This window comes from Lagopus leucura, unplaced genomic scaffold (genome assembly GCF_019238085.1).
Source record: "Lagopus leucura isolate 7727_CA_CO unplaced genomic scaffold, USGS_WTPT01 Super-Scaffold_100004, whole genome shotgun sequence".
NCBI classification, from domain to species: domain Eukaryota; kingdom Metazoa; phylum Chordata; class Aves; order Galliformes; family Phasianidae; genus Lagopus; species Lagopus leucura.
Genome location: NW_024962264.1, coordinates 61,301,448 through 61,325,889, shown reverse-complemented (window position 1 = coordinate 61,325,889; position 24,442 = coordinate 61,301,448). Strand labels below are relative to the sequence as shown.

At 38.0% G+C, this 24,442-nt stretch overlaps 1 protein-coding gene across 2 annotated transcripts in view; it reads left to right on the top strand.

Moving 5' to 3' along the window:
• The window catches only part of RGS12 (regulator of G protein signaling 12), an 86,268-nt gene that overhangs the window by 2,551 nt on the left and 59,275 nt on the right, over positions 1-24,442 (top strand). For both annotated transcript variants that reach the window (XM_042871263.1, XM_042871264.1), the window contains exons 2-3: positions 2,510-4,462; positions 18,411-18,530. In XM_042871263.1, coding sequence (XP_042727197.1) covers positions 2,606-4,462; positions 18,411-18,530 — 1,977 coding nt within the window. In that variant the 5' untranslated portion in view covers positions 2,510-2,605. The remainder of the gene's footprint in view (positions 1-2,509; positions 4,463-18,410; positions 18,531-24,442) is intronic.

Below are 24,442 nucleotides of genomic sequence, written 5' to 3'. Positions count from 1 at the left end.
GGTTTCAAGTCTGTGAAGAACGAAAAAGAAAGCTTAGGCAATGAGATAATTAGGTAATTTAGGTTTGAAATCAGGCTGTAAGATGTGTATGTTTTTATAACTCCTTTGTTAATAATCTCTCTTAGAGTCTGGTTATGAAAAACATTAGTTCTGTAATTTTTCCATTTGCCTGTGATGCCATTGTTGTAGCAGAGCATATTTCAGTGCTGTGGGTTCTTGCAGAAGAACCACATTTGTCCTGAAGTTTCCTAGATAAATTTGGTGAGCTGCTATTTCTATGGATGTGATAGGCACAAATATTTAATGCACAATAATGTTCAGCTATTGAGGTAAGGAGATGATGGCTTTTCCAATTATGTAACACAGTCTATCAATGCCTTTTAGTGTGCATGTGTATATAGAGATATCTATATATATTAGGAGTGAAAAGTCCTTTAATGTTGAATTTTCAACTTTACACATGCAAAATCACACAATTAAATTTGTAGTTGTTCCCAGCTCTGGAACATCATCATTAGAGAAAAGTGACATAGTAAAAGCAGCCTGCTGTTTTGTTCTTACAATGATCATAGATTTTGGAATGATCTTCCCTATCAGCATGTATCATCTGGAATAAAAACCTGATGTGTAGGTGGCACAGGTTAGGAGGGCAGACAGATCGACTTGTGAGTAGAGTTAAATGAAATCCTCACATAGCAAGTGCAGGACTAACTACGTTGTCTTTTTTTCAGTCATATTTACAATAATTTTTTATTTATTAGAAAGACAGACGAAATCGGTTGCTTTAGTATTACAGGACTGATTTTTTGTTGCAGCTCCTGCTTTTTATTACATTTTTGATCAGATTATCTATAATCTAATTTTCTTTTAATTCTTTCCTTTCCTCTTCAGACCAGTACACACGTCTAGGTGCCAGAAATTACAGTGCTTCCTGTTAACCAGTGTAGCAGCCCAGTGCAGTGCTGTACCCAAGGGAAACATGAGGGTATTTTCCAGACAATCAGGAACAGAGATTTTCATTGAAAGACAAATGAGAACATGTTTATATTCATGCTTCTTGTCAGCTAATATATATTTATGGCTGGGCATTTGTTGTTATCGTTGGTTATTTTTGTTGTTGTTGAAGAAATATTTCTTGCAAAGGTGCATTGGTGTTGAATGATTACACTCTGTGCCAGACCTATGTGCAGACAGCTATATGCACAGTGGTCTCTGAGGTCCAAAGTTTTGCCTCAGCAGGAAGAGGTGAACCTGTTTTTAAGACACGAGGCTGGATGTGAGTTGAGAGGGCTCTCCTAATGTTTGAGTCTGCTGAAATGTTTTCAGAGCATTTCTTATGTTATGATTTCTGTCTGAAGGTTAAGTGTGAAGTTTCATTGCGTTTTAAAGCTATTTTCTTAAATTATAGAGGAACCATGGTCATTGAAACTGGATAATTGGTGTATTATAACAATTTGCAGAAACCATGCTACATTAAGAACTGCAGCAGAGAAAGTAAAAAAATGAATGTGCCTATGCTTAAAAATAAAACCAAACAAACCTAAATGTCCAAAGTACAACCAAACCTCTTGATGCAGCCTTTCTGAAATGGTGGGACTTAGCCAAGTGTAATTTGGACAAGACACTGAGCCTTCAGCATCACCACCAAAATTCAATGAAAACTGTCATTGCTGTTCACATAAAGCTGCTTTACCTTATTTATAAATCTATTCCTGACTAGACTAATACTGGCAAGTTGCAGAGCTCCTTCTTCTTTTTCTGGAAGTTTTTATCTGAGCTAAAATGTATGCATATTGGGGTGACTGAAAGGCAATTTTTATAGTGTTTGCTTTCTGAGAAGTTACTTTTTAGTTCATTTTTTGATTTTAATCTCTTAGTTCTGATACATGATTGAATGTCTGTGTGTTGCTCTGTATGTAAATGAAATGCGTGTGCAAAAGTAGAAATTTTTAAGTTGCCTTTACAATCAGTCAGGCATCTCTAGGGGATATTTATTGAACCTCTTCTAGATGGGTGCATTTGATGCTTGTTTCTGTACACTGAATATAGAGGAGGAGTGGGCAGTACCTGGGCAGAAACAATTTTAAGATGCCTGGGAAAGGGCAGAATTTTCATTTTACTGTGAAATCTTGTGGTATCACAATGGTGTGCTAAACCAGAAGTTAACTGAATACTGGGCAAAATGATGGGATCTCGGGGAAGATGTGATGTGACACAGTATAAAAACACTGGGCTGTATAGCAGGAGACTTAGATCCTCTTCTCAGCTTTGCCATTAAATTACTTTGTCATTTTGGACAGCTACTTTATTTGCATTTGCTACTGCTTTATCATTTGTAAAATGTCAACTGTGATGCCCATTGTTTTCAAGCATTTGACTGCTGTGTTAATTCTCTCGCAGTAGTTTTTGTTATAACCCACTGATTTCTGAATAGTAAGGGGAATGCTGGGCACTAAAAAAAAAAAGAAATATCACTGAGAATAAAAATGTCTTTTTTTCCTTTCTTTAGAGCTTCGTCAGATGAAGGTCTGATACTGTGAAACATGGCACAACCTCGGACTAATTAGAAGTTTTCCTGTTTCAGGAAAAAAAAGCTAACAACAACATGTATAGACCTGGGGAGACAGTCAAACGTCGACTCAATATGCATGCACCTCCTCGAATAAGGAGCGTGGAAATTGCTAGAGGAAGAGCAGGTTACGGGTTTACGCTTTCTGGACAAGCTCCTTGTATTCTTAGTTGTGTTATGAAAGGAAGCCCTGCGGATTATGTTGGACTTAAAGCAGGAGATCAGATATTTGCCATTAATGAAATTAATGTGAAAAAGGCATCTCACGAAGATGTGGTGAAACTTATAGGAAAATGTTCTGGAGTTCTCCACATGGTCATTGCTGAAGGGATTAGTCATATAGATTCGTGTTCAAGTGATGAAGAAGTTGGCTTTTATGATGGAAAGGGATGGCTGAAGCCCAAACCTGACTCCAAAGCTCTAGGTATAAACAGAGCGGAGAAAGTTGTTGAAGAAATGCAGTCTGGTGGCATTTTCAACATGATCTTTGAAAGTCCTAATCTGTGTGCTGGTAACTCAGATAATTCTGCTCCAAAACAGCGATCGTTTTCAGATTCTGCTGCTATTAAATTTGAAACTGGAAGTGAAAGTCTAAGCAATCCAAACCTACTGTCAAAGGACGAAATATCCAAAGTTCTGAATGATGATTTGGTTTTTAGAGTTGGACTGGAGAGTGCAGAAGACTTTGGATTAGATGCAAGCATTTTGAACGTTGCCATGATTGTAGGTTACCTAGGCTCTATTGAGCTTCCTTCAACAACCTCGAATTTGGAAAATGAGAGCCTGCAGGCTATTCGTGGATGCATGAGACGTCTGCGGGCAGAGCAGAAAATTCATTCATTAGTGATGATGAAGATAATGCATGACTGTATTCAGCTGTGCAGTGACAAATCAGGTGTGGTGGCAGAATATCCTGCAGAGAAACTGGCATTCAGTGCTGTTTGCCCGGATGACAGAAGATTCTTTGGACTAGTTACAATGCAAACAAATGATGATGCAAGCTTGGCTCAGGAAGACGAAGGGGTTCTGAGGACATCATGCCATGTTTTTATGGTGGATCCTGAATTATTTCATCATAAAATTCACCAGGGCATAGCAAGACGTTTTGGATTGGAATGTACAGCGGATCCAGACACAAATGGCTGTCTAGAGTTTCCAACATCGTCTTTGCCTGTTCTTCAGTTTATTTCTGTCCTGTATAGGGATATGGGGGAACTGATTGAGGGAATGCGTGCAAGGGCTTTTCTTGATGGTGATGCAGATGTTCATCAGAATAATAGTACAAGCAGCAACAGTGACAGTGGAATTGGAAACTTTAATCAAGAGGAAAAAAATAATAGAGTCCTGGTGGTTGATTTAGGGAGCAATCCAAGTAAACATATTCCTAGCAGTATATGGGAAAATCCAGTCGGAAGGGGACAGAATCAGTCTGCTGCACATTGGAATGGCTTCTGTCATGAACAGGAAGGAAACATTCCTTTAGAAGTGATTCAGAACGATAAGTCCCAAAATCTAAACAAGCACTTAGGTCCTTCTGCTCGTATTGAAGTTCCGCTGGTTTCCTCTAGAAATTCAGTGCCCCCATCGAAGAAGAGCACTGCAGGCGCAGGCAATCAGAGGTGGTTGCCTGTGCATGTTTTACAAGAGTGGCAGCATGGAAATGCTAGTGACCAGGAGTCTTACACTGATTCTACGGATGGCTGGTCAAGCGTTAACTGCGGTACTCTTCCCCCTCCAATGAGTAAGATTCCAGCTGACAGATACAGAGTTGATGGCAGCTTTGGTCAGCCACAGTTAAAATCTCATAAGAATGAATGGTCTAAGAAGATGTTTTGCATGCAAAACAAGTTTGGCCTTCCGCACAGCGTTAGGAAGTCTAAAGAAGATAAAAAGGTAAGGAAGTTTTGGTATTGACTCCTACGAAAACCCCCAAAATCACCCCAATCCAACAACCTATGTTATTTGAAGTCCATGATACCTGCATGTTAAAATTTGCGTGTGTAGTATTAGCATTTACAGCATTTCAGATTAAGAAAATATTATGGCTCTTTCTCCTTTGCAGAGGTTTTTCATATTCTGTATAATTGAGTGCAGCTCTGGAATTGCACTTCTGCTGGAAGTGTTGTCTGTGAGAGCTTTCTCACATTGCTTCTTGTCTTCATTGTTTCCAAATGTTGTAGTGGCAATGAAAGGAGACATGACATTCTAGCAACTGCAGTTCTTTCTGACCTCCAGCAGCAAAAGAATGGAAACAGTCTGGGTCTCCAGTCTGGTTCCTTCTTTTTAGAAGGCTGGCCTGCAGAAGTCATTATTTTAGTGATATCTGTTTTTATACATTTGTAATCTAATCATTAGTCAAAAACATGTTATAAACTGTTAACTGTAATGAAATGAGACAATTTTATTATCGTGGAAGTTAATTCCAGCAAACCTCTCAATAGAAGCAGTGTTAAACCTACATTAAAGGATGGCTGTTAATCTTAGTGCCCATTATTAGGTCACAAATCTAATATAATGTCAGTAAGCTGTGGTTCAGATTTTATTCCAAATTACTCCTTCATCTGCTCCTTTTGTTACCACTGAGTTTCTGTAAACCAAAGCAAAAAGAATTAAAAGTATAGAAGGAGTATCCAGTATTATTGTATACTGCTCCCTTTGCCACGTATGTGTTTTCCTGTTGAGGGAAATCATCTCAGGGAGTCTTTGTTGATGACTGGGATTCCAGTAGAGTGGAGATCACCAGTGTTGAACTAAAAGAATTAATGGCAAAGAATATGTTTAAAACCACAGAAAGATCAAACCTAGCAAGCCTCATGCTCCAAATGAATCTTCAAGGAGCACTGTTCCCTCACGATTGATTTAAGTTTCCATCACACTATCCCAGTCTACTTCTGGGAAAAAAAGTTCACCTGGTTTAAAATATCCAGCTGTTTCTCACTGTATAAAGAGAATGGCTGTATGCATTCATTGGCTGTTTCAAACCTTTGTAGACAAAATCTTTATGTTGTTGTGACACTCAGGGATAGATATTTTGGTGCCTAGGATGCAAAATACCTATTGTCCCATTCTGTTTGTTACCCTGAGGACCACACAGTTTGTGATCTGCTTGACAAGAGCTTTGCTGTTGGATAGAGAAGAGACTTCGTTCCATGAAGCTCCTGGTTTAGGTCAGCTGAGGATGCTGGTCCTTTGGAAACTGGAGAGCTCCAGCTCCAGTTTCTGCTCCAGATGTCACAGGATGCTGTTGAAATTCCTTGAAGGTCTCAGCTACACCTTTGTGTCTGCAGTGTTGTCCATGAATTGTAATACAGTTTGGACTTTTTCACAGGTTTAAAACCCAACAGTTTTATGTTTGAAATGCATTTCATGGAATATATTAATAAGAATCACATTGAAAATTTTGCACTTTAAAAGAAAAGATGTTCTGTATGTGTTTGAACAGTAGTAATACGCCTACTGTATCACTCACATCAGCATATACCACAATGTATATTACAACACAAAACATTACAATTACTCTTCCCTTTTAAGCGCATTTGCTAATAAAATAAGTATACTGTTGTCTGATTAATAGTAATTTTGCTTGCAAAAGAGACATTTTAAATGTTCCTACATGGCTTTAGCCTTTATTCTCTTCATTAAGGCAATAGAACCCTTTTTGTGTTCTAATTTTTTTTTTTCCCAGTTCTATTGAAGGCTGTTGAAACAGACGAGGAATGCTCATGAAAGTCTTGAAATCATTTGCAAGCATAAGTTGCAAGCTCTTAGTATTATTCAGAGTAATTCCTAGAGATGAGGTAATGATGTGTTTTCATTTTATGTCTTGATGAGAATAGTCAGGAGATGTCATATCATGGGTGAACCTACCTCTGTTCTTCTGTAGGTACTGTGGAACTAGGGAAAGCCCCTAGTTTTGTATTTTAGAGCACTAATTTGCTTTCACAATGGAGTGATATTCAGAAATTCAGGCTTGCTTTCTTGCTTTGTGTGGAGAGAACAATGCCCGTTCCATAACAGTGTGTAGACGGGTTGGTTAGATGCTGTGCTGTAGGAACCTCCTGGGTTTTCTTTGACCTTTTAAAGGGGTAAGGACTGATTTTTTTATAGCATGCTCAGACACCTTCCAGTCATGGAATAAAGTATATGAGCTGTCCACCTGGAATTCTGTCCATATTTTTACAACTTAGTGGCTGAATCTAATCTGATTCTAACATTTAATTTGTCAGAGCAGCCCTTAAATTGCTTCTTTATTTTCTTCTTGTCTATGGCATCAGAAAAGGGGTGGCCAGCAGGGACAGGGAGATGATTGTCCCCCTCTACTCTGCTCTTGTGAGGCCCCATCTGAAGTACTGTGTCCAAGTGTGGAGCCCGCCGTACAAGAAAGACAGGGAGCTGTTGGAGAGGGTCCAGAGGAGAGCCACGAAGATGATCAGGGGACTGGAGCACCTCCCCTGCAAAAACAGGCTGAGGGAGCTGGGCTTGTTCAGCCTGGAGAAAAGAAGGCTGTGGGGTGACCTCACTGCACCCTTTCAGTACCTAAAGGGAGCCTACAAACAGGAGGGAATCAACTCTGTGAAAGGGTTGATAACTGGCAGGACAAGGGGAAGTGGTTTTAAGTTGAGGGAGGGGAGATTTAGGTTGGATGTTGGGGGAATGTCGTGGCATGAAATGCAGCACAATGTGCTCTGTTGTACAGTGCTAGTGGGAATGAGAAGGGCATAAACTCCTGATTTTATAGCTGCACCTATAAAATATTTGTGAATTGTACAGAGCACAAGTGTAGATGTGAGAAAGCTCCATATATCAACTTTACACTTGCAGAACTGCATGTGGGAAGTACCTCTTGTGGGTAGGAAATATATATGGCATCTTAGGCTTGTTTTCTGAGCTTTGTTTTCCCTTTAGTGTTGCAGCTCCTTAGTGATGATTTTTTTTTTCCACTTCATGAATTAGAATTGAAATTAGTTTTGTAATAATTGGCAAAATCACATGTTTTTTACATTACTCTTCTTTGCATTGCCACTAAGCATTTTAAATTTTAATGTATGTACAAGAAGTTGAAAGTAATTAAAATTGTCCAATTTGACTAAGTGAAATTGGATAGCTTGGGCTTTTTTTTTTTCCTTTTGCTTTAAAATGTTATTGGAAGAATTACTCTTTTTGAACTTGTGTACATTCACAATGGCTGTGTTTTTTGTCTTTTGATCCTTATCATATGTGGAGGAGGAGAAATATGAGTTCCTCCAGGAAATACTGGTTCTATTCTACCTCTTCTGACTTAGATTTACTGAAAGGTGTATTTGGTCCTGTGCACTCCTACAGTTGTTTCCTGCGCTGAACTCCATGTTTCCTGAGTTCCTGAAAAGTTTCACTTGAACAGCTTTCTGCTGAGGCATCTAATGAGACTTCAAGCTCTCCTTGACTCTTAGTTGAAAACAAGAAGTGGGAGCCTATGAGTCTCAGCATGACTAAGAAAGATTTCTGGTAGTGAGAAGCTTCCGAATTGCTGCAAGACTGATACTGGATAGGGGTGTGTGGTTTAATGAGGTCTTTGAGACTAGCAGATGGTTTCAGTGGGAATAGAGTAATTCCTGCTCTTTTGTTTGTTACTCCTTTGCTATTGCCTCGTTATTTCCACCTTCAGCATCCTGCCTACTGATCCTTTTACATAATTTTGGTTACAAAAAAGCAAAGAACCGTAAGAAATATGAAAACATCAGGGGATGTTAGGATTGGCAAGGGACTTGAGGAATTGCTGAACAAGGAAGCATTCTTTTCCCTGTAGACAAAATTAATCTAATACATTTGATTTTGTTCAACTCTCACTCTCTGATTTCAGGCTAGGGCCTGGCCAAAAAATCCAACTGTCACTGTTTTAAATTAAGTCTTAGAGGAAAATAGTTGTTTTTCTACTGGAGAGCTTTATAACAGTCAGAATAGACTCTGAGTTTTCTTTCCACAAGGACAGTAACCTTGGTGCTGACCTAGTTTGTTTTAATGTTGTGGAGGAATACAGAACATTTCAGATCACAGGTGGCTTTACAACCAGAGCTTAATAACAGGTATTTGGGTATGAGTTCTGTGCCAAGTGAGTATGGCAAATCTACTGCAGCATTTTAAAATGTTGAATATTGTTTTTTAGATACCTTCTGCTTTGCATTTGTTACAAGACTTTTACCTTGACTACACTGCAGTTTGTGCTCAAGAAGAGAGTGAATTTGTGAATGGACAGCACGTGTAGATCTTAGGGGAGGAAAAAATGGATAAACTCAATGTATGATGCTCACTGAACGGTATTACAATTCTTTTTTTAAACCAAAGCATTTATCAGCTGCTTTGTGACCTTCATGATTTCAGTTACTGAAAATATTGTAAAAATTTGGAAGACAGATAAATGGCACTGTGGGGTTTCCTAATGCCTATTTGCTTGTTAGTATGTATTCTGGGTTACATGTATATATATGTTTTGATCAGAAGTTTAACTACTTCAGATCTTCATTTTCAAAGCAAGTAGTATTTAAAAAGATACTTTGTTAATAATGGATTTCTGTTTTTGGTGAAAATTTTTAATTTGCTTCAAATGCAAGAACTGCAGTTTTTATTGTTGGTAACTGGGTGGTGAACCAACTGAAAGGCGGATATTTTAGATGCAGAGACAATGTTGGCAAAGCTGTGTGGTTCCCATATTTGTTTTTTTGTTGTATAATTACATGGTTTTTTTTTTTCCCTTTCCTTTACAGTTCTGTTTGCTCACTAGTTTAAATTGTTCTGTCCCAGCTGTTTGTAAAGCAGAATTAATGGCAGCTGGATTGCTATCCTTGTACAGTACAATTTAATGTTAACATTTGGAATTGCAGGCTTCCATCCGATTTGAGATGTACTTCTATACCTTAAGGAGAACACAACTGAAATCCCAAGCACCAAGATGGAACTCAGGATGAGCTAATGCAAATTTCTCTGCAAAGAGAAATTCATGTGAAATATGAATATGATATTTTGCTTGAGAAAAGGAAAAGCAATTAATGTTTAGTCATTTCATGCAACTTTTCACATGCCTTATAATCTTTCAAAATAATGACTTCTAAAAATGTTCATCTTTAGGAGCCTTAAAAATGTGTGAAAATCTGAAATACTGCTTTTCTGTGAAAAGGAAATCATATAAATTCTGGAGAATAAATATATTTAAAGCAGTGTTTATTTTGTGGAAATCTCATTTCAAATCGAGGGACAATAAGATACCTAAATATTTCTGAGCTAGTATTGAGTTGCCAAGCCACAGGAGAAGGCAGCAACGTGAGAAACAAGGAGCAAATAGATGGAGAAAAATAATTAGCACAGAATTAATTGAAAATTATGAAAAAAATGGCTATATCTCAAATTCTAAACATGAAAGTTTTCAGGTTTAGGAGGACAGATCCTGGTTCTTTGCAGCTGAAAAGATACAAAGAAAAGAAGAGAGTGAGCTGCAAAATAGCAGTTCTTCATGGGAGGAAAAAAAGATCAATACAGAATAAAGTAACAAAAATAACTGTGGAATCCATAAAACTCACCTGAAGGGTTTAAATAGAAACATGAAGAAATTAAGTTTCAAGGGAAAGGCTTCAAAATTCATTCCATCAATAAAATAGCCATTAAGACATCAATAAATTCGCAAAGATGCTACTGCAGAAAGATACTCTGCATCACCAAGCCATATTCTAACTATTGTAGGTGGTCATCATTCCTTCCATACACGTAGCATATGTACCTTTGAAAAAAAATGTTTGCACTCCAGTTTCTGCAGGAAAATTGTTCTAGGACAAAGCTGTTCTGATGTTAGAAACTTTTCTTTATTCTCCAGACTGAACTCTAGTCATGATCACCTTCTACCCATTTCTTCTGCTGCTGGTGTCTCTTAGTACAGGGCTCTCTTTCTTCAGGGTTTACTTTTTTTTTGCTTATACACAGAAATCATGTTCTCTTTTGGCCTTCATTTTGTTTGATGTGAAATGCATAGTCTCTCAGTGTTCTGGCTAGTAAAGATTTCATTCTCCTGATAACTTCAGTACTCCTTTTATGAACCTTTTATAGTTTAAATTCTTTCTGGGAGATAGGCGACTGAAATTTCACCAGTCTTCAGGTTAGGGGCTGTCCTGGTGGAAATGAGCTCTGCAGAGAAGGACTTGGGTGCCCTGGAGGACAACAGGTTGGCCATGAGCCAGCATTGTGCCCTTGTGGCCAAGAAGGCCAGTGGTATCCTGGGGTGCATTAAAAAGAGTGTGGCCAGCAGGCCAAGGGAGATGATCTTCTCCTACTCTGACCTGCTGAGAAATACTGTGTTCGCTTCTGGGCTCTTCGGTTCAAAAAAGACAGGAGAGTCCAGTGGAGGGCCACAAGTATGATGGGAAGCCTGGAGCGTTTCCCATATGAGGAAAGTCTGTTCAGCTTGAGGAAGAGAAGGCTGAGAGGAGATCTCATCACTGTTTATGAATATCTGAAGGGTGGAAGTGAAGAGGATGAGGCCAGGCCATTTTCAATGGTGTGCAGCAACTGGACAAAGGGCAATGGGCACAAACTGGAACACAGGAAGTTCCATAAAACATGAATAAGAACAGTCAGGGTGGCAGAGCACTGGAACAATCTGCCCAGGGAGGTTGTGGAGTCTCCTTCTCTGGAGTTATTCAAGACCCACCTTGAAGCTTTCCTGTGCAACCTGTTGTGGGGAACCTGCTTTAGCAGGACGGGCTGACTAAATGATCCCCAGTGGTCCCTTCCAGCACATAGAATTCAGTGATTCAGTGATAAGGTTTTGTGTAACTGTGGTGTACATTTTCTTATCTCTGTTGTAAATTGTATAATATTTGTACATTGTATAATACTTCTTCATCTATTATTTACCTTTTCCACCTAATTGATGGTTAATATTTGTTTTCTATCAGTCGGTAAGAACAATCATATATATGAAATGAGATGTGCAATATTGAGGTCGATATCCTATTAATTGTGCCTAATGATCTCTGTGAACCTTTTTTTTTTCTGTTGTTTCTTATAGTCAGTTTTACCTTTGGGTTTGCTGATATCACCTGACATGTTCCACAGAGTGGAAAGCACACCATACATAGTTGTGTTTTCCATATAGTTTCATTTCCTATCTAGTTGTAGTTGTCAAGAGAAAGACTAATCAATCTCATTCCCTATTTATTTTCTCCTAGTCATTTAATTTTGCTTTAAAACTCTTTCACCAATTGCAATTTTTAAAATGGAAGTCATCTTAGTCTCTTCTAGTTTTATGTAATTGTAGTCTTTCCTTTTCTACTTTTTTATGGCCGTGTGTTTGTAAAGCTAATTTCTTGATTTCTTTTCCTTTTCTGATGATTCCTCATTTGCCTTTTTGGTGGTTACTGTGCATTGGTCTATAGTTCCTTGATGTTCCTTGCTTTTGTTTATGATAAAGTGGAGCCAGTTGTTATGCATGTGCTTGTAATTTCCTTTATGTTATCCATTAGCATACTTGGGTCTTCCTGCTCCTTTGGAATCTCCTACAGATAGAGTCCCAACTCATGTGAGAAACCGTTATCTGTACTAAAAAGAATGGACTTGCTATTTTGTCTGCTTTAGTTCCATCTTTGAGTAGGGATTAGGATAGTACTGAAATTTGGATGATCATTGCACTGTGCCTGGTGTCCTTACTACAGGAGACAAGAAGCAGATTTCCTTTACTTGGATGTCCAGTGTGATGAGATGGTTCCTTTTGTGTCTTCATCTTGTATGAAATCTTACCTGGTTCTTCATTAAATTATGGGCCTCATTGCCCTTCTCAGTGCTGTCATAATGGTTACAGGGTAGAGAAATGTATCGTTATCAACTGGTTATTGAAGAGGTGTTCTTAAAAATGATTAAATCCGTTGACCAGTGATGTTGAGTAATACAAGTTGAATCTTTTGTCACAGTGCTGCCAAAATAAATAAATAAATAAGTAAATAGTTACTAAGTAAATAAGTAAATAGGCATGGTGCTGTTACAGCTTGTAGAAAAGCTGTAAATCTTGAGTGATGCTTGGCCTTTTTTAATTTGCCTGTCCCCGCTTGATCTGATTTTGTGAAGTTCAGCTCCAGTCCCCTGCTGGCAGCAGTGCAGGGCAGCCCGAAGGGTGTTACTCTTTCTATCTCGCATTATATGGAGTTGGTATTCTCTGAGCGTGCCTACCTGTGCCCCCAGGATTCTCTGTTTTGATCCAGAGGATTGGACAATGGTGAACTCTATTCCCATTTTCCTCCCAAGTTCTTTTATATCATTCAGGGTACTAGAGGGAGATCCGAGCTCAGTACCCCATTTTTCAATGCCTTCTCAGGGCCCAGAGACCCTCACTTTATATATTCTGTAACTCTGCCCTGTCAGTTTTTAGGCGGAGTTGTGTTTGATGCTGGAGGATGGGAAGACGGATGAAGGGGGCTCACACTCAGCAGTCTCTGCATCTCTGTAGCATAGGGGCACTCAGCTGACAGCACCCACAGTCAGGAAAACGGCAGCTTAGGGATGACAGAGGACCACAGAGGAAGGTGAAGCCTCTACAGAGCAGGATTTGAGACTGATATTGATAACAGAAAAATATTTCTATCAGCTTCTTTGTTCTGTTATTCCGCAAGACTTGCAGTTTTATTTGTTAGCTTTGCACTTACTATAAGGGATTACTTTGGCATCTGTGTTTCCCATCACTTTTTAGAAGGGTCTAAATTAGGACCTCTCCTCCTGAAGTCTTAAAACTGCGTGTTTTTGTAAAGATGAACTCCTGCTTCAGCCTGACCCTTCTGCTGCTTAATATCTGAGAGTAAACTTGGCATGTTTTGAATATCTGCAGAAGTTTCAAATTATGTGATCTCTATGCATCTGGGTTTTGCACTAAAATGCTTATTATGCACTTTACCATACAAAGTCAAAGAGTCAAATCTAAAAGCAGAGAGAGTTTTAAAAAGCTTCAATAGCTGGAAATAGGAGTTGGACAGATCCAAATGAGATAATTTAATAGGGGCTATAATGCAGCTTTGTGACACACAGAATGTAGTAAATTCTGCATTAGCTGAGCTTCTTAAATTGAAGCCTTTGTAATGGTGGTGTCCCTTTTTCTTTCACAGTAAAATCAATGAGTATCTGCATCCTCCCTTTGTTATGTGCTTTACAGAGGTATTTAATGAAGCTGTTTGGGCATGTGCACAACCATTTCCTGGCACTTATTAAGCAGTCAGGACAGTGGGTAGCCTACCTGTTCCACCTGAACAGAAGGAGAAAACTGTTTCTATCTAAATGATTGCTTAGCAATTACTATATTTCTGCCTTATGGCTTGTAAACCTTTTCATTACATGCAATTACGTTATGATTTTTTTTTACTTAAACATTTTTGAAAATGGTTTTACTCTCTTGTACATGTGAGTCTTGTGAGATAAACTTCCACTGTGAAACATGCATTGAATGCATTTGAAAGCATCCTTCTCGAGAAATAGATTGATGATCAGACTTTCTAGAGTAGCTGTTCTTGTAACATTTTAAGCTGTCTCCTCATATAGCACACCTCTTCCTCTCTTCCTGCTCTTCCACTAGCATCCAAAATCTCTGTCCCGTAAGATCCATCCCTTTAGTTTCTCCTCCAGGTCACAAATTACAGTGTGTTGTCCTTTAAATGATTAAATTGACAAGATCTCATAAAGCTGGCATTAGCCTTCACAATTTTATTTTCTCCTTTTTTCCACTTTCTGGATTCCTGCTCTGAGCTCTCATTTGCTGTTGCACTGAATTATGATTTGCTATCGCAAATCTCCCATTTCAGCTTCTTCTACCCAGGAGCTGCTGATGTTCATTCCTGCTGCTTCCCTCCTGCTCCTCCTAGCTTTAAAACTGAGGTATTGCAAGGCAGGATTCTCTTATATACAGATATTTGGATGAGAAGGCAATATATATAGAGAGACACAAAGGCCATGTAGTATGAAATGGAAACTTCAAGTTGTTTGTATGACAATTTGTTAAAAAGTTAGAATATTTTCTAATTGCATTTGGTACAGTAAGAGTGAGATACAGGTCATTCTGTAGCTGGGATTTTCTTGAAGCTAATTGAAGCTGTTTTCTGAAAGTGTTTGGTTTCATTGCATTCTGAATCATTGATAAGGTTTCGCCAGCTTGCTTCTGTGTGCTCCCTCTCAGATCATGGTATCACATTGAAAACCAAGGTTTCATGTTGCATCTCTTCAGTGCTTCCAACTCTGACAGCTCCTCTGCTTCACAGTCCAGAGTTGGCAGGGCGCAACATCGGTTTCACTGACACAGCTGGCTGTGGACCTGCCTAGCAAAAGGTTTACATCCCTTCATATGTTACAGAGCTTCATTCATTTCATTTCATGAGCTACAGAGGGGTCAGAGCTACAGACACTGTTCTGATTTTTTGATTTTTTTCATTTAATCTTTTTCAATATTTGCTGTAGGATTGTAGTAAAGATTTTTAGAATGATGATAATTTTTTTATGGTAACAGCCTGCAAAATTTCCATTATTTAGTCACCGTGTTAGCAGTCTCCCTTTGAGTAAATACTGTGAATTTCTTTAGCTGAGTTGGCTAATACATTCTAGTTGCAAAGTCTGTTCTCTTTTCAAGTCATTGATATTTTTATTTCCAGCTCTTCAGAGTGCCATGAAACGCATTTGCCAAGATGTTGCTGCTGTGCACATAAGTCTACATGATTTTTTATAATGCAGATATGTATGGAAGGTAATTAAAAAAAAAAATCTGCAGAAGGAGTTATATTTTCATAGTCGGAATATCTAGAAAGGAATCAAGAAAGCATGAAAAGGGAGATGTCTGAAATGCATTACCAGGAAATTAAATATTCTGTGAACAGTAGTCTTTATTTTTTTTAGCAACGTCTTCCTTAATTTCCTAGATTATTAATTCGATTCTTCAGAGTAAGGGAGAGATTTTTGTCTGTTGAAAACATTTTTCTAATTGCAATTACCATCCAAATGGGTTGAGGAAGTCATTAACTCAGTGAATTTGTCTATTTTCTAATCATTAAGCACTGTGTTATTCTCAGCTCTCTTTTTTTTTTCCCCTGCTCTTATCCTTAGTGTTCAGTCAGTGCTTAGTGAGTTTTGTATAAAAGAGTAAAGAAATAAAAAGAAGAATTTTGATGGAGCATTAATATTCTGTCTTCTACTATTGCACAGTATTCAAGTGTTTTTGTCCACTGTCCCTTTTTCTCTGTTATTTTTCTGAGCATAGCTGGGAAGCTGCATTTCCTTCTAAAATGGGTCATCTGCTGAGAATTAATGTTATCTCGAATCTGCTTCTCAGTATTAGCTTTGTCTTCAGGCAGTTTGTTCCTATTCCTCCAATTTGTATTGTCACTGTTGCTGATTATTTTTCTGTGTTTTCAGATTTTATACCTTAATGTCCCAGCACTGCACGTGGTGATCTCTTCTATTTAATCATATGCTGGACAGTTTATGTTTTTTTTTTTTTTTTTTTTTTAAATTTGAAGTAGAAAGAAAAGTGAATATGTATTTTTTATTGAAAATTAATATGATTGCTATTAATAGTTTTTTTTTTTTCTTTGCTGCTTTTCACCGGTTTCCTTTCGTGAGAGATTCAGTATTCCAGGAGATGCATCTCTTATTGGGAAATACTTGAGAGTCCCTTAAGTAGAATCCATACTGTGTAACAAATTCCCTAGTTTCAAAATACCAGTAGTGCTCATGGTATTGATGGCATTAGTCTCATTAGCCTTAAAATTTACTAAGGTGTTCATATCCTGATTGTTTTTCCAGTAATTTACAGATTAAAAAGTGAAAAATTCCCAAAGCGGAATGGTCATACTTGGCTAGTGGGGAGGCCTGAGAGCTGTGCACATATATCTGTGCTGCTTCAACAGGAACATCCTCACACAGGAGCAGCCATGTCAGTATTTTGCTATGCTATGGATGCTGCAGAACGGAGTGGAATTCACTGTTTGACACAAATTCTTGCATTAGGTGTAAGCTTTCACTTTAAGCAGGAAGGCCTGTGGCTGATGTGAGCTAGGCATGGCCACTGCGGTGGTACCTGCCTGGGTGAGCAGATGATGCTGAAGAGTTCAGAAAGGCAGGAGCTGTCCTCATGCCAGCAGGTGCTGTCTGTGACAAATTACAGCCAGCAACTTTCTTGTCTTCACATTTGCTTGATTGTGTTAGCAAAAGCCATCTTAGCTCTTCGTATTGCACTTCTAAATGTTCTCTTAAAATCCTTAGGAGCTAATCTCCAGTTGCCAGCTTTCCAGTTTTCCTTGGCAGAAGCTGCCCCATTTCTTCTCAGCCAGTAAAATACCTTACAAAATCAGAAATGAGGAGGGAAAGAGGTTTCACATAAAAATAGATCGCTCCTCATACTGAATAAAGAAGCTGGAGATGAATCCTACTGCATGCTTCAAATTTCTGTATACTGTGTTATGTCTTGACATTTCTATGGGCTTTTAAGCTGCCTGTTGTGACTATTGGTGACTCTTGGAGATCTGTTGCTAAAGGATAGTATTGACTCTGTAGGAAGAATTAAACACACCTACTGCTGGATTGCTGAGTTTTTTGCACTAAGGAAGTGGTGTAACATTTCTCAGTGTTCTTTGCTACTTCATGGAGTGGTGGTTGGTGTGAGACAGGAAGTGTGAAATTTGTGATTGTTCTCTCAGTGACATAGAGGTATTCTGTCACAGGATTGAAGGGATACCAATGTGTTTCAGGACTGAAGGCACAGAAAGTAGCCCAAAGGAAGAAACAAATAGAAAAAATATACTTTAGTGCTGCAGAGCTTCCAATAAGCAGCTCTAAAAAGTGCTAACAAATATTTTTTAAGCTAACTGTGATGAAGAAAGATGCTGAAATGAAACTGTGAAGAAAATTTACTCAGAAATAAACTCCATTATTTTCATTTTTCAAAGAAAGCGAACATCAGAAGAGAAGGACTTTTTCCCGCACTGAATGTTACTGTGAAAAAAATCCAAAATTTCAGGCACATAATCACAAGTTTTTATAATGTAGTGAGTTTATGTACATCTGCTTAGCACCAGTCATTGACTGTGTGCCGACTGTTGAGGCTTAAATTTTCCATTTGGCGTAAACTAGATATGTACAAGCTGAGTTACTGCAATTTAACTGACTTTTGGTGACTTTTTAAGGAGAAAGAGAATGACTGGGGGGGAAACTGCTAACTATTAGATTTAATTGTTGCAGCCGCAGTTCTAGTTATCAGAGTGAGGTAATTGCTTTCCTTGGAAGAAAAGATTAATGTACTTCCTGCACTTTGCATTGTGTGATTTTTAAAAAAGCTGGATTTTACCAAAGTGGTAAAGTAGTGAAACTATTTAAAATGGAGTAAAATAAAAAATATGTATTTATTGTGGAGAAAGATTCCAACAGAAGCTGTGTGAGGTGGCTTCTAGGATTTTAATTTCCAATGGAGAAGACAAATACTTTGTCATTGTAAGAACCTTCTAGTTAAGCAATGAGGAGCTGTGCCTATCTGGCCTTTAATTAAGCTCAATCTACTAATAATTACATGTAACCTACTTACTAATACTTACAGGTAGCATGAGTACACCGTAGCAACCTGACTCATATTGTTGCAGTAATGTAATGCTGAATATTCATATCTGACCTGAGTCTGGAAAAGTACTTCCATAATTTTAATGATTTTAGTTAACCTGTTAGTGGTTTGCAAATTTGTCTTCTTGGAATTCTGTACCCATTAAGCGGGACAAAATTAGGATTGTTTAAATTTCAGATGCTGCTGCTGTGATCAATAAAGTACTAAAATGAAAGAAGGATCATGTATGTTTTCTATTTTGCTTAGGGTGCAAAATTTGGACGTCCGATGGGATTAAATCAGGCTCCTCCGCAGCGTTCTTCTGTTCGGAGATCATTTGGGAGATCGAAGCGATTCAGCATTACTCGTTCACTGGATGACCTGGAGGTAATTGGCTTCCACTTAAAACTTAGAAATGAGTCCTGGGGGGAGTATACAGTGATTAAGTTTGATGATAAATGAAGAAAAGTAGCAATACCTGTAGTGTAATGAAGTTATTAATGACAATATGACGTTTTTGTGAGGGAAATGCAGATTTCAGGTATTAACCTGAATTTCTGAGTTTTCTTTAATAGTTTGCATTGATGTTAGCAGTAGCTGTTCCTTCTGTAGGAAATTCTGACTTTATTTTGTCCATCACCACTGGTCGTATTGAGTAAAACAGTGGCTTTAATTCATTAATGTTAACAATGAGGAAAAACCCCTCATGTTCATCGCGTTCTTTTTGTTTCATTTAGCTGATAGTCATTGCATTGAGAACATTTTGGGGGATTAAATTTGTTGTGAGGGTTTTGTATGAAGAACAGGCTCTTTATGTGACTCCCTATGGAATGCAGCTTTAAGAGTATGGAAAAATTCCTGTTTGAAAAAGGCAAAAATAAGTTTTTCCTCCTTTTGTGTCAGCAGTAGGAAAAAGGAATACCTAATCACCTTGGTGCTTGTGATTGATATGGTGATTTTTGGGTCTTTCTGAGTGTGACACAGTAACACTATTTCACATCTGGTATATAACATCAGCTGATGCATGGGCCTCAGTGGCCTAACTTTACTGATTTTGGTGGAAGCAGAGAATGAAAAGCTGCCTGAATTTGAACACCTGCTCCTGCTCTGCTGTATGTCTCCCTCAAGCTGAGAGAATATGACTTCATGATATCTTCTCTTCTGGAGTGCTTCTTTCTGAAAACCCGATCCATGGTTTGGGTTCCCTTATTCCTTTATCATGCTTCTGTGGAAGGCTTGCTGTTGTGCAGAAACACAGATATGTGCAGAACTATTGGCATAGGAACCATGAAATACAGATTATACTGTTCTTTGGCATGGGAGGGAATATGGCACGCAGATTCCTCTAAATGGGAAGGAGGTGTATAAAAAGCATTTGAGATGGGAGGAGGAAAGAAAGAGATATTTTGAGCTTCCTGTTGTGGCAAAATGTAGGAAGAAAGGCATTTCGCTAAGTCTGAACTAAAGGAGTGGAGAGCTTGGTGCACTGGACTTTTAGGGAACAGAATATATGGAAGGAGCTTGTTAGGGAATGCAGGTAAGATCTGTCATTCCTTATCCTTCAGATGTTTTAAAGGACAAGATTGTACCCTTTTTCTATTGCGGTCTATTTCTGTCTTGTCCAGAGCTTTTAAGTGCCTTGCTTTTCATTTATTTATTTATTTATTAAACCAATTACAGAAAATACTTCTTCATTTCTGTATGCTCCTGAATTTAATATGGTTATTGCAAAGCTTTCTTTAATTAGCAGAGCAAGATCCTGTGGATAAAGCTGTTTGGTAACTGTCTAGGTATATCTTTCTTCATTAGAAAATGGTGACTTTTCTAAATTAAAAAGCTTGCTGCTAGTTTTGACAGAATTTCTGGTCGCAGTAAGAGAGAACCTTCTCAGAATATCTGAGAGCTCCAGTAACTCATGTATGATAGATAGGAAAAAACAGGGTTCACACCACATTCTTCCACATTCAGATTTCTTTGAGATTTATGTGAGTAAATATTTCATATTATTTTTCATATTTTTCATAATATTTCATGTTCTGAAAGGGTTTTAAAGACCCAGGATATAATTTAATTTCTGCGGTAGGAGCAGTTTTATATTGTGTAAATATTCATTAAAATAGCGACTTGGTGCTTACTGCCTGTTAATTTCAGAAAGATGTCACTTGCCTAAAAAGCTCATTTTTCTCTCTTTGTGTCCCAGTTGGGATTCACCAGTGTGTATAAATTAATGGAATAGCACCAACTGGAGGGACTGAGAAGACTCTGTGCTATGCAGAGTCCTAATAACTAAAGCTGTTACTTCAGCTGAGCATCTTAGGCCAAGGTTTAAATTGGAAAACTAGAAACAATCTGTATTAAAAAATACATTTAGATGAATGCCCTTATTACATGTAGCTGCTTGGGTCTGGATGGCTGTCAATTCCTTCTTTTTACTTTGAAACTTCATTTTGTCTCTGCATGCCACAGGAGAATTTTGCTTTCATGTGTTCTTGCCACTGGGAGAAATACCAACCTCGAGAATAATAGCAGAAATTTCACAAGTCAAAGTAAAATAGCGTTGAGATGTTTTGATTTTTGCATCTTGCTTTAAAGTTGCTGCTGCAGCATTATTCCTGACCGTGGTTATGCTAGGTGTAGTAGAAAACAATGCTCTCAGTACATGTTTAGATTATTTCAGGCCATCTATTTAGAGTCACTGGGAGAGGAAATAACAATAGCCGGAAATTCTTAGAGACTCCACCTCTGAAGTAATGTTCATGAACATACTACACAGATTACTCAGTTGTATTCTTTCTGGCCGTTTCAGCAGAATGGACAAGGTACTGACCCAAACGTGGCATTTGAAAATGAATTTGCTTTTCTAAGTTTGTGGGTTTGATTCCTGCTGAGATCCAGGTTGCTTTTCCAATTGGTTCCGTGCAGTTTCTTTTATGGGTGTACACCGAACGCAGTTCATTTCTTATGTGTCTGAAGAGCGTTGCATTTGTACTTAATTTGAAAGGATGAACTTAACTCCTCTTGGCTTTGGAGCTGTGTGTGAAATACCAGCTGTCAGTTTTGCTGTCTTCTGCCATAAGGTGGCGTGGTTTCTTTGCAGTTGTTTTTTTTTTTTTTTTTGCCAACTATCCAAGCTTAATACAAACCAAGAGAATGTTTCACTTTTTCTTTCTAATATTTATATTATGATTGGCTGTATGCACACAGACAATATTCATATTAAGTTAGAACTAACTGTAATGATACACTGCCCTGCTTGAGCATTTCCCCTTACCTGTAGAAGCTGTTCACACATTAAAAAAATATACAGATATGTAGGATTAACCTGTAGATATTGTTTTTACTGTTAGAATCTGTATACAAGATCATTCTAAATCTGGGGAGATTAAAATAGAATAAATGTACAAATTTAATCAGTAACATTATTTGCTCTCTTCAAATACCTGAAAGGTGATTGCAGTGAGAGCAGGGCTGGTCTCTTCTCACTGGTGACAGGGGGCAGGATGAGGGGAAATGGCCTCAAGTTGCACCAGTTTAAGTTTAGGTTGGATATCAGGAAAAATTTCTTTACAGTAAGAGCTGTTAAGCACTGGAATCGGCTCCCCAGGGAGGTGGTTGAGTCACCATGCCTGGATGTGTTTAAGAACCGTTTGGATGTGGTGCTCAGGGACATGATTTAGTGGAGGGTTGTTAGTTAGGGTAGGATAGTTAGGTTGTGGTTGGACTCAATGATCTTTAGGGTTTTTTCCAACCTGAGTGATTCTATAATTCCATGATTGTGCTAGGAGTATGGTAAGGAAAATGGCTCGTGAAACACAAAAAAATGCACTTTTAGTTCAGAATTGTGGAAATTGTGCTTGTTTTCACCAAAGCTGAATATTATCTTCTGTTAGAACTGAATTCAGAAAATTAGTGTCAACCACAAAGTTGTATTCAGAGCTTTTTCTTTACTAAATTACAAGAAACCTTTTTCCATTAAGGAAGTACCTACTACTACGTATGTAGTTTTTAATTTTTCCATGTGAATCATTTGTTGTTATGAAACAACATGTTCATGAAACAACCTGTTCACAAGTATGCTAATCTGTGATTTCCACCAATCGTACTGCAGCAAGTACTGCTGGTTCATAGGTATAAGCTTAAGTGAATATGTTAAAGTTATTTAATGAGAGGACATGATTCTATCTTCTTATTTCTTCCCTGTAGGCAAGTGCCATTGGTTTCATTTTCTGTCTTGCAGGATTCTGTCCTGGCAGTGTCATTGCTTGTAGACCTACAAGTACATCGAAGATGATTCTGTGAAACTGCAGAAAGTAGAACACTGTCTTTTAAAAAAGTTGCATCAAACAGAATCATCTTTTCTTTTCCAGCATCAATATTAGCACCAGATTCCATAACATCTTCAACTGTAACCTGTTGCATTCGTATCTTTTTTTGAAATGTGTTAAAATGGGGACCTTTATGGCGTTCCCTCAAAGTCAGCAAATTTGGGTTCCTGTCTGGCCAAGGAGAACACCTCAGAGCTGTTGAGTTTCCTGAAAACTTCTGAAACGTTTCCCTTTGGTATTCCTCTGTGGTTAAAAATAGGGCAGAATAATGTGAGACCTCACATCTTATGCAAATGAATAAGAATGTTGTTACTTTTTGGATATTGTTAAACAATCTTCTAATTTAGAGGTTGCTTTAAAATTAAAGAATATTAATTCTTTTAACTAAATATTAGAACAAAAAAGATAGCTGTTTCTTCTTTTCTTCTTGACTTCATCCCATTTTGGCATCCTCAAAGCTAAATCTTATATGAAAGAGAACATTTATTGTATCAAATTTCTAGGTTTCAGCAATGTTTTTAAAGTTGGAATGTATCATACATTCCTTTTAATAGTTAGTGTTAGGAATTTTTGTTAGAATGTTCTATCTTAATTATAACCGTTAATAATCTAGTATTATTAGCTGTTATTATAGATAATAATGCTTGATTCTTTTTCTGTTTTGTTAATTCCAGTGAAGCAACTTCTTTTGCATTTCATCTGCAAATTGAAAGCATACAACACATCTCTTCAGTATGAGGATTTTATACTAATGAATGACATGCCTCTGCTGGATATTAGTTTTGGCATCTGTGAGTGGCAAAAAACCCTAAATACTCATTTGACTTAATAATGAGTTTTTAAGTGGGTACCTGTCTTTGTTTAAGTGGTTTAAATAATCAGACAAAGCTTACACAGGGAGATAATAGCTTGTGTTGGACCAGCGAGTGTACTGGGAAAATCAGACAAGAAGAGTTAAACATGCCCCAAACTTTTCCCACCCTGTAAGTCCATCTAATAAAAAGCATTAATACTCTCTTCAAAGCTTTCCTCACCAACAATCTTAGATCATTGCCATGGCCTGAATACCACCACTATGTCTGCTATAATAATGTGGTTTAAACCAAGGCCTCTTCATTCCCAGCTTAGATTTGTGCATTTAAAATTTGAAAATAATGTATGTCTTTGTCTTAAGTTTTACCGATTATGTGATAACTTACTATGTTGCTGGTATACATGGCTTCCACGCTCAATTACTTGAAATATTGCATTTTGTATGGATTTTGTCCTAATTCTTACCTAAGATGTAGCTGTCTGAGAGACATTCTTGCCCTCAGTCTGCCTTCATGAAGATAGAAAACAAGCCAGTTGTGGAACAAAACTGCCTGCAAGAAAAAAATCTCCAGATAGCAGATTGGATAGTATCCTGGGCTCCATCAAAAGCAGTGTGGTCAATACAGTGAGGCAGGTGGTTCTAGAGGATTTTTAGCATCCCTTTGAACCTGTTTCTTGAAATGTGCCACTAGGTGTCAGCTTTTCAAACAGTGCTAAAGTGGAAGTTGTCTGCTTATTGATTTTACACTCACTTGCTGTAGAAGTCCAAACCCTCTGTCTGAACTGTAACATATGTAGTTAGACACAATTGTGTCATTTTGTGATGAAATTCATTTCTTTACCTTGAATTAATGTAGTATATGTGGTCATGGAGATGCTTTTTAAGGCTTTTAAAGCATTTAGCATTTCAGACAGGAATTCCAGGCTTCTGCTACGTTCAGGCTTCTGGCTGTTACATTGTTGGATGAAGTTTCTTAACTAACTGTGCTGCTCAATGGCTGCACTCCTGTGCTGTAAAATGGAACAGGGCCAGGACAAGAGATAGGCAATGGAGTGTAACACTTGTCCTGTTGTGCCATCAAAGTTGTCATTTATGCCGCTTTGTCCTGAGCCAGCTAGTGTGTTTTTCTCAGATGATTTCTGGTCACGGTTTAGATGTTG